Raw genomic sequence first — 11,195 nt, 5'->3', positions numbered from 1 at the left:
GAGTATAAGATCATTCAATGACACTCCAAATGTCAGCAAATCATTGGCTTGCTCCACTGTGCTACAGGGGAAGTAGGTGGAGGCGGGAGATGTGGAAATCTGGTCATTAAAAGCTGCTTTTCCCTGATGCAACCCGCACCATTTCTGGACAGGAGAGGGCGGCTGAAAAACAACATTTTGCCTTTCCTCAGATTAGAGGCCTTAGAAAATGGGAATGGTGAATTTACTCCCAGTTGCTTACTTACTAGGCAGATCTAGGTGGACAAGCAGACCAGAACCCTCCCCACTTTTTTAATGGGGAAAAGCTCTGTAGGGGAGTTGAGAAGAGAAGGAAAGGAAGGAGGGACCAAGTAAGATCAAGGACAGGAGAGGATCCTGTAGATCAGTGATGGCGAACCTATGACCCGCGTATCAGAGGTGACACGTGAACTCATTTTTTGTTTGATTTTTCTTTGTTAAATGGCATTTAAATATATAAAATAAATATCAAAAATATAAGTCTTTGTTTTACTATGGTTGCAAATATCAAAAAATTTCTATATGTGACACGGCACCAGAGTTAAGTTAGGGTTTTTCAAAATGCTGACACGCCGAGCTCAAAAGGTTCGCCATCACTGCTGTAGATAGTCAGAGCGTGGGTCACATATGGGGAAAGAAGGCATGGAGTAAGCCTTTTGCATGATACTCCCACAACCTTGGCAATGACCTCTCTGGTTTTGCTTTTAATGTTACTTTTTAAGGGAGCAGGTATCTTTGTGTAGCCTGCACTAAGTCATGCAGTATAAACAACAGAAAGATCACCATGCCCCTGGACCTCCAGGGCCCTGTAGCCTCCCTAATTTGAATGGCTGCTGGCAAGGACTGAACCAAAGTCTGGAATTAAGACATCTCTCCTGCTGGACCTTCAAGCAAAGCTGCAACATGAGGTGGCTAGAGGGCAGGAAGGAAGGGGTTAGACCTCTTGTTTTTTCTTAGACTTGCTAAGTTTACCTCCCAAGGGGCCATCACAAGGCCAACTGGGATTAGGGTCCTCAGTTTCCCCTTGTGCCCATTCACCCCTCTATGGTTCAGCACAATCTGGCAGAGAACCAAGCTGAACAGGCTACGGCAGCCCACTTCCACCTGCAGCAGCATCAAGGTAGCCCTGAGTGGCAATGTTACCACATGGGTCGGCTGCTTTCCTGCCTTTCTGCCAAGGAACCTAGAGGCAGGGAGCGATCCATATACCAAAAAGTCTAGTGAACTTCACAGAGCAATTGTTCATGGTCAGCGCCTGCTTCGCCTGGCAGGGCCTTCACATTGCATTTGCCAAGGCCAGCAAGCAGCCTCAGATGCACTCTGACAGCTGGCATGCTGTCTTCTAGGAGCGCAGGCCTAACCACACCCACACGTGCAACTCTGTGAAATCCTGAGTAAGAGGGCCTCTATGGAGCCAGCTCTCAAAGACCAGCCAGGCAGCCAGCAATCATTCAGAGCACATACTCTGTACCTAGCCCTGATCTGGCCACTGGGGACACAGAAAGGAACCAGATTCAGTCTCTGTGCTCCAAATAGACATGGCCGTAAGGAAACACACACACTGACTCAGTTTCACCACTCTAAGATCCAAAGTGTTACGGAGCCTCAAGGCAAGAGACTGACTGCAGAGGTGATACCTGAGCTGAATCTTTAAGGAGAGGGAAAATACCCGATGAAGATGCCTAGGGGGCATTTCACAGAGAAGTAAGGTCGCAGGCCAAGAGCCGAAGGTAGCACAGAGCCTGGCTTCCACAGCCAAAGATGGCAGGTAGTAAGCAGCTGTTGTTTGGGTGCATGAGGCGGTGGGGGGCTATGTGTGTCAGGAAAGATGGGTAGAGGTCAAAGTACAAACAATGCAGAGTGCAGAGGCCTCTGTACCATGGAAAAGCAAAAGAGTTCACAAATATTGCCACAGATAATGGCTGCCCTGAGACCTATGGAACAAAGTCCAAGGTCATTCTCTCTCACTGCTCCTTCCCATGCTCACTTAGCTCTAGCCCCACCCCCACACACCAAAAGCACACTACTTCCTCTGCCTAGAAAGCCTCTCCTCCTCAGATTCATATTGCATCTCCCTTGAATATGCCCAGTTCAAGACCCAAATCCTTAGGATCCCAGCCTGACCTCTCTTCTCTGAACCCCCTGGCAGCCACTACTCTGACCCCTGGTGTGTTTTCCCTTCTCCAAGCTTCCTGGGAGTCATTGCTGACTGGTGGCATGGGGTTCCTGAGGCTGCCCAGGGCTGTTGATCTTACTTTAGAAGGATTTATGGGGATGAGCCTCCCTAGTGCACTGAGCCTCCTGGAGCAAGGATCCACTAGAGCAGGGATCTAGGGAGTCTATTCCTACGCCTCCTTTCTTCCGTTTACCTAGGAGGTACAGCACACACTAGGAAAGAAGAGTTTTATGAGGATCCATTATCTGCCACGGCCCACCTCCCAGCCCACAGCCTCAGCCCTCTCCCCAGGTGCTTGGTGCTCGTCGGGAACTGGGCTGTAGTTTCCATGGCCCTTCTCATGTGAGCAAGGCTCTGCTGTGGCTAGGCAGGACAAAGCCAGCCTGAACCAACGCTACCTGCCAACCAGAGGAAGATACCAGGGCCAGTCAGAAGGGTCAGAGGCCACACTCATGATCACATTAAAGAGGAGACTTCCCCAGAGATTCAGTTAGTACCACATCTCTCCTGGCAATAATACAGCTCAGCCCAGAGATTCAGCTCTGAGCAAGAACCTGAAACCCCCTTACTGGAACTTCTCTGCACATCTGGGTGATACCAAATAGGGAAGTGTCATACTCCACTCAGCAGCCTGGTCCCCACATGCAGCTCCCCACTTTCAGAAATAACCACAACCTTCCAAGGCTCATTAGCTAGAGAAGAGGAAACAGGGATGTTAAGAAAGAGAAGAACAGAAAGAAAAGGAAAGATGAGAACAACAAAAAGAAAAAAACAGAAATGAGAAAAGAAAGCAAGGGAGGGGAGATCTGAGGCATAGGAGAACCTGACGAAGCACCCAAGTGGGGCTCAGACACAGTACCTTTTTCAGATTAATCCACTGCTTGAAGTAATCTGCCACTGGCAAGCCCAAGTACTGGCACTGGCCCGGGAGCCTACAAAAAGGGAAGAGAAAACAAGTTGGGCACACACGTCCCAGGTATGGAGTCTTAAGCTAGGAAATCCAACATAGAGTCCATAGGCAAATAGACCTCAAAAAGCCCACCCATTAGCCATGGGTCCCATCCCACCCAAGAAAGGGCCCCCACCTCCAGCACCCTGGACACTGGGCTTCATATCCAGCCCTCAGATCCAAATGTGAAAACCTGAAGACTATCTATATATATAAAAAGCCAGCAACCGGAATGCCGGAACAACTGGAACAACCAGTTGCTATAACACCCACTGCAGCCAGCGAACCGGCCCGATGAGGGGGGGTGGGGGGGTCGTCCATCCAACCTCCCTCGGCCCCTCCCCCTAGCCGGCCCCGCCCCTGACTGGACTCTCCCACCCTGATCGAGGGTGGGGCGGCTGTCCAACCTCCCCTCGGTCCTTCCCCCAGGCTGGCCCCACCTCCAATCAGCCTGCCACACCCTGATTGGCCTGCAGCCCCTCCACCCCAGCCGGCCCCGCCCCGTTAGCACCCCCACCCCAAAAGGGGGCGGGGCTGGCTGGCCAACCTCCTGAAGATCCTCCCCCCAGCAGGCCCCGCCCCTGATCGCCCCCCCCCACCCCAATAGGGGGTGGGGCCAGCCGGCCAACCTCCTGCAGCCCCTCTCCCCGGCCGGCCCCACCTCCGATTGCCCCCCCCAACTCTGATTAGGGGCAGGGCCCCTTCCCCAGACCGCTGGTCCCTAATTGGCCCCCCCACCCCTATCAGGGTGGGCCAGCCGGCCAACCTCCTGCGGTCTCCTCCTCTCAACAGGTCCAGCCCCGATCCGCCCCAATTTGGGCCAGGCCGGCCGGACCCCACCCGTGCATGAATTCATGCACTGGGCCTCTAGTTCAAAATAATATCAGCAGCTACTATTTTCTGATGGCCTACAATATGTTAAATATCTTACTAAAAGTTTTACATTATTCTTCAGAATGATGCTGTGAGGTAGGTACTGTGGCCTACATTTTATAGATGTGAAAATGAGATTCAGAGGGGTTACCTAAGATCCTACAGCTTAAAAAATGATAGTGCCAAGAAATGAACCCAGGTCTGTCTCATTCCAAAGCCTATGTTCTCTCCAGTGCACTAGCCTCTTGTTTTGTTACAGCAGAGAGGGGAGAAACCGGATTTAGAGATAGCTGGGCAGGGACTTCCATAGGCTTTCTGCAAATAGAGACCATGCAGATGGATGAGAAGAAGTCAAAATTTAAGCCAAGAGTCTGTTCTTGTTTTTTCTTTAAATTAGAATTTATAAACTGTCTCCCCTTTGAGCTGAGGATGCCATTTTACTCACATAAATCCATTCACCCAAACATTTGCTGATATTTAGTAAGAGTCAGGCACTAAGGACTCAAAAAATAATACTTGATTCCAAGATGGCGGCCAGGAGGATGGCAATGAGGGAGAGAGTGCGAGTGAGGGAGTGAAAGGGGAGTGTGTGGACATGTGGTGCGTGTGTATGTCTGAGTGAGGAAGAGCTAGATCTCAAGGACCCTCAGGGGCTGGCTGACAGGCTCGCCTAGCTGGGCAGTCTCTGCCACTGCTGTAATCTCTCCCGGAGTGCCGGCTCTGCCACAGAGGCTGCACCATCTCGAAGGGGGAGAGCTGCTGTGACTGGGAGCCCAGCCTCACCTCCACCCAGCATGCTCTCAGACACCACCCGGGATCCTACAGCCACTCTGGCCAAGGACCTGCTGCCTCAGCTGCCGACCCATGGACACCAGGACTCCAGCCTCCCCAGCTGAGGGCTCCTGTGAGTTCCAGAGGGCAATCCCCTCCCATCAGCCAGACGCTTTAGCCCTGGGCATCGCGAATGCATGAACGAACAGTCGAGCCTTACGCAGCAGCCCCGGGCTCTGTGACCACTCCAGCAGCAGGGCGAGCAGCCACCGCCCGCGACTGCCTGTGGAGCAGCTGCTGCCCACAACTGCGCGAGGAGCAGCCACCCCACGACTCCTCAAGGAGCAGCCACCACCCACGACCACGCGAGGAGCAGCTGATGCCTGTGACTGCGTGAGGAGCGGCTGCCCCGTGAACATGTAAGAAGTGGCCACCCCACAACCGTCTAAGGAGCTGCTGCTGCCCACAACCACGTGACCCGCCACCAAGCCCACCGCTGCAGCGACAGGCTCCACGCGACTCGACACCTAGATCCTTTGATGAAAGCTAAATAGGGAGACAGAAGAACAAACCCCAAAGGAAAGAAAAGGAGGGATCACCAGAAAAGGAACTAAATGAAACCGAGGCATACAATATGTCAAAAAAGAATTCTATATAATAAAAGCCTAATATGCTAAGTGTCAGGTCGTCTGGTCGTCCATTCAACCAAAGCGTAATATGCTAATGATATGCTAAGGCCGCTCAACCTTTCGCTATGACATGCACTGACCACCAGGGGGCAGAGAGTTGACCGGTCGACCAGTTGCTATGACATGCACTGACCACCAGGGGGCAGACGCTCCGACTGGTAGGTTAGTTTGCTGCTGGGGTCCGGCCAATCAGGATTGAGCAAGACTGGACGAACACGCCCTGGAGCCCTCTTGCAGCCCCTCCCTGGCTGGCCAACCTCCCACATCCCTCCCCGGCCCCGATTGTGCACCGGTGGAGTCCCTCAGCCTGGCCTGCACCCTCTCACAATCCGGGACCCCTTGGGGGATGTCGGAGAGCCAGTTTTACCCCAAACTCCTCAACGTAGGAGCTGCCCCTTGGTGGTCAGTGCACTCCCACAGGGGGAGCGCCGCTCAGCCAGAAACCAGGTTCACGGCTGGCGAGCACAGCGGCAGTGGCGGGAGCCTCTCCTGCCTCTGCAGCAGTGCTAAGGATGTCCAACTGATGGCTTAGGCCTGCTCCCCACGGGCTCCTGGACTGCAAGAGGGCGTGGGCCGGGCTGAGGGACCGCCCCCTGAGTGCACAAATGTCATGCACCGGGTCTTTACTTCAGAATAAGGGTCATACAGTTCATAAACCGAATGGATGAGAAAATCAACAACCTATGTAAGAATCAGGAGGAAATAAAGAGTGATATAGCTACAATAAAAAACAATATAGAAGCTTTCAACAGGAGACTAGGAGAAGCAGAGTTGACCAAATTAGCGAATTAGAAAATAGGGCAGCAAAACACACCCAATCTGAACTGCAATTGAAGAAAAAAACCAAAAGACAGGAGGAGAGCCTGAGGGAGCTTTGGGACAATGTGAAATGAAGCAACATATGTATAATAGGGGTGCAAGAATGACAAGAAGAGAAGCAAGGGTTAGAAAAACCTATTTGAAGAAATGTCTGAAAACTTCCCTGATTTGGGGAAGAAAAAGTCACACAACCACAGAGTCCTAAACAAGATGTACCCAAAAAGACCCACACCAAGACACATCGTAATTACAATGGCAAATGTTAATAACAAAGAATCTTAAAGGCTGCAAGAGAGAGACAGAAGTTACCTACAAGGGATCTCCCATTAGATAATCAAATGATTTCTCAACAGTAAAACATCAGGCCAGAAAGGAATGGAAGGAAGTATACTAGTATAAAGTGATGCTAAGCAAGGGAATGAATACAAGAATACTCTATCCAGCAAGACTATCATTCAAAATTGAAGGGGAAATCAGGAGCTTCACAGACAACAACAACAACAACAACAACAACAAAAAGGCTAAGCGAGTTTATCACTACCAACCCAGCAATGCAAGAAATACTAAAGGGACTGTTGTAAAAAGAAGAAAAAAAACAAAGGGAAGAAGGAACACAGGCACAAAAAATAAAAATAGCTACAAAGAAGTACCTATCAATACTAACTTTAAACGTAAATGGCCTAAGTGCTCCAATCAAAAGACATCGAGTGGCTGAATGGATAAGAAAACATGACCCATATATATGCCGTCTACAAGAGACCCACCTCAGAACAAGAGACTCACACAGACTGAAAGTGAAGAGATGGAAAAATATCTTTCAGGCAAATGGAAATGAAAAAAAAGCTGGGGCAGCAATACTTATATCTGACAAAATAGACCTCAGAGTGAAGGCCATAACAAGAGATAAGGAAGGCCACTTCATAATACTAAAGGGATCGATACAATGGATCGATACAACAAGAGGATAGAACTCTGGTAAACATATATGCACCCAATGCAGGAGCACTCAAAAAACTTCTGGAAGATATCAAGGGAGAGATTGACAGCAATACGATCATAGTAGGGGACTTGAATACCCCACTGACATCACTGGATAAATCCTCTAGACAAAAAATCAGCAAAGAAACAGCAATCCTAAATGACTCACTAGATCAGATGGACTTAATTGACATCTTCAGAACATTTCACCCCAAAGCTACAAAATATACATTCTTCTCAATGCACATGGCACATTTTCAAATATAGACCACATATTGGGTCACAGGCAAAGTCTCTCCAAATTCAAGAAGACTGAATTCAGATCAAGCATCTTCTCAGACCACAAAGGCATAATATTAGAAATCAATTACAATAAAAATAATCAAAAAAATTCAAACACTTGGAGGCTGAACAGCATGCTATTAAACAATGACTGGGTTACCAAAGAGATTAAAGAAGAAAATAAAAACATCCTGGAAATGAATGACAATGAAAACACAACAATCCAAAACCTATGGGACACAGTGAAAGCAGTCCTGAGAGGGAAGTTCATAGCATTACAGGCTTACCTCAAAAAACAAGAAAAACTGGTAATAAATTATCTAACTCTACAACGTAAAGAATTAGAAAGAGAGCAACAAGAAAATCCCAGAATGAGCAGAAGGAAGGAGATAATAAAGATCAGAGCAGAAATAAATGAAATAGAGACAAAAAAAAAATCAATGAAGAAACAAAGAGCTGGTTCTTTGAAAGGATAAACAAGATTGATGAACCTCTAGCCAGGCTCACCAAGAAGCAAAGGGTGACCCAAATAAACAAAATCATAAATGAAAGAGACGAAATAACAACAGATGCCACAGAAATACAAAAGATTGTAAAAAAAATACTATCTATGAACAACTCTACGCCAATAAAGTAAACAACCTAGAGGAAATGGACATATTCCTAGAAAAATACAACCTTCCAAAACTCAATCAAGAAGAATAAAAAAAAAAAATCTCAATAGGCCAATAACTAAGGAGGAAATTGAAGCAGTCATCAAAAAGCTTCCAGCAAACAAAAACCTGGGGCCAGATGGCTTCACAGGAGAGTTTTACCAAACATTCAAAGAATAACTAAAATCTATTCTTCTCAGACTATTCAAAAAAATTCCGGAGGAAGCCACACTTCCAAGCTTTTTCTATGAAGCCAGCATTACCCTAATCCCAAAACCAGATAAAGACACTACAAAGAAAGAGAATTACAGGCCAATATCCCTGATGAACATAGATGCTAAAATCCTCAACAAAATTCTAGCAAATCAGATTCAGCATTACCTTAGAAAGATCATACACCATGACCAAGTGGGATTTATTCCAGGGATGCAAGGCTGGTATAATATCCACAAATCAATAAACGTGATACATCACATAAACAAATTGAGAGACAAAAATCACATAACCATATCAATTGATGCAGAAAAGGCATTTGACAAAAATCCAACATCCATTTTTGATAAAAATTTTCAGCAAAGTCGGAATAGAGAGATCATACCTCAACATAATAAAAGCCTTATATGACAAATCTATAGCCAACATCATACTCAATGGGCAAAAACTAAAACCATTTCCCTTAAGAACAGGAACAAGACAGGGATGCCCACTTTCAGCACTCCTGTTCGACATAGTACTGGAAGTGCCAGCCACAGTGATCAGACAAGAACAAGAAATAAAAGGCATCCAGATTGGAAAAGAAGTAAAATTGTCATTATTCACAGATGACATGATATTGTACATAGAACACCCTAAAGACTCCATCAAAAAACTACTAAACTAATAAATGAATTCAGCAATTTAGCAAGATACAAATTTAACACCCAGAAATGTATGGCTTTTTTATACACCAATAATGAACTCACAGAAAGATAAACTAAAAGAACAATCCCATTTACCACTGCAACAAAAAAATTAAGATACCTAGGAATAAATTTAACCAAGGAGGTAAAGGACCTGTACTCATAAAATTACAGGACACTGAAAAAAGAGATAGAGGAAGACATAAACAAATGGAAGAATATACCGTGTTCATGGATTGGTAGAATCAACATTATTAAAATGTCCATACTACCCAAAGCAATCTATAGATTCAATGCAATCCCCATTAAAATACCAATGGCATACTTCAAAGACCTAGAACAAACTCTCCAAAAATTCATCTGGAATAAAAAAAGATCCCGAACAGCTGCAGCAATCTTGAGAAAGAAGAACAAAGTTGGAGGGATCACAATACCAGATATCAAAGTATACTACAAAGCCACTGTTCTCAAAACTGCCTGGTACTGGCACAAGAACAGACATATAGACTAATGGGACAGAACAGAGAACCCAGAGATTGACCCAAGCCATTATGCTCAATTAATATTTGACAAAGGAGGCAAGAGCATACAATGGAGTCAAGACAGTCTCTTCAATAAATGGTGTTGGAAAAATTGAACAGATACATGCAGAAAAAAAAGAAACTAGACCACCAACTTACACCATACACAAAAATAAGCTCAAAATGGATAAAGGACTTAAACGTAAGACGGGACACCATAAAAATCCTATAAGAAGCCATAGGCAGCAAAATTGCAGACATGTGTCGTAGCAATATCTTTACCAATCCTGCTCCTAGGGCGATGGAAACTAAGGAGAAAATAAACAAATGGGACTACATCAAAATAAAAAGCTTCTGCACAGCAAAAGAAACCATCAACAAAACAACAAGAAAACCCACTTCATGGGAGAACATATTTGCCAATGTTATCTCTGATAAAGGTTTAATCTCCAAAATTTATAGGGAACTTATACAACTTAACAAAAGGAAGATAAACAATCCGATCAAAAAATGGGCAAAGGACCTAAATAGACACTTTTTGAAAGAAGACATACAGAAGGCCAAGAGACATATGAAAACATGCTCAAAGTCACTAATCATCCAAGAGATGCAACTCAAAACAACAATGAGGTACCACCTCACACCTGTCAGAATGGCTATCATCAATAAATCAACAACGATAAGTACTGGAGAGGATGCAGAGAAAAAGGAACCCTCCTTCGCTGCTGTTGGGAATGCAGACTGGTGCAGCCACTGTGGAAAATAGTATGGCATTTCCTCAAAAAATTAAAAATGGAACTTCCACTTGACCCAGTAATCCCACTTCTAGGAATATATCCCAAGAAAACAGAAACACCAATCAGAAAGGACATATGCACCCCTATGTTCATAGCAGCACAATTTACAATAGCTAAGATTTGGAAACAGCCTAAGTGCCCATCAGCAGATGAGTGGATTAGAAAACTGGTACATCTACACAATGGAATACTACGCTGCTGTAAAAAAGAAGCAATTCTTACCATTTGCAACAGCATGTATGGACCTGGAGAGCATTATGCTAAGCAAAATAAGCCAGTCAAAGAAAGATAAATATCACATGATCTCACTCATTTGTGGAATATAATGAACAACATAAACTGATGAACCAAAGTAGAACCAGAGTCACAGAAGCATCGAACAGACTGTCCAACCTATGAGGGAAGGCGGGGGGTAAGGGGGTAAGAGATCAACCAAAGGACTTGTATGTATGCATATGAGCATAACCAATGGACACAGATGGGGGGGGGCGGTGAGGGCATGTGCTGGGGGGTGAGGGCGACCGTGGAGAGGTCAATGGGGGAAAAAGGAGACTTATGTAATACTTTAAACAATAAAGAATTTATATTTAAAAAAAAAAAAAGAGTAATACTTAACGCCTGCCCATAAGGGGCTCACAATTTGCTCAGTGGACTGGACAATAAAAGAAGTAGACAGAACAGCTTTAAGTTGGAGCACTGGAGTACATGGAAGGATGGAGGAAGACACGAAATATCAGCTGAGAAAGATCATAGTTTCTGCTAAGGGAAGA

The 11,195-nt window shown here is 45.8% G+C and overlaps 1 protein-coding gene across 16 annotated transcripts in view; it reads right to left on the bottom strand.

The window, feature by feature from the left end:
- Positions 1-11,195, bottom strand: part of ERI3 (ERI1 exoribonuclease family member 3) — a 129,929-nt gene that overhangs the window by 54,259 nt on the left and 64,475 nt on the right. For 14 of the 16 annotated variants that reach the window (XM_014463846.2, XM_014463840.2, XM_014463844.2 and 11 more), the window contains one exon: positions 3,054-3,126. The exons of 1 other annotated variant lie outside the window; for it this stretch is intronic. In XM_014463846.2, the coding sequence (XP_014319332.1) occupies positions 3,054-3,126 (73 nt within the window). Of the gene's footprint in view, positions 1-3,053; positions 3,127-11,195 lie in introns of those variants that run through there. One more of the 16 variants, XR_002831524.1, reaches the window with a different exon arrangement.

Source organism: Myotis lucifugus, unplaced genomic scaffold (assembly GCF_000147115.1).
Source record: "Myotis lucifugus unplaced genomic scaffold, Myoluc2.0 scaffold_222, whole genome shotgun sequence".
In the NCBI taxonomy this organism is placed as follows: Eukaryota; Metazoa; Chordata; class Mammalia; order Chiroptera; family Vespertilionidae; genus Myotis; species Myotis lucifugus.
The sequence above is the reverse complement of the archived record's forward strand: the minus strand, read 5'-3'. Positions and strand labels throughout refer to the sequence as shown.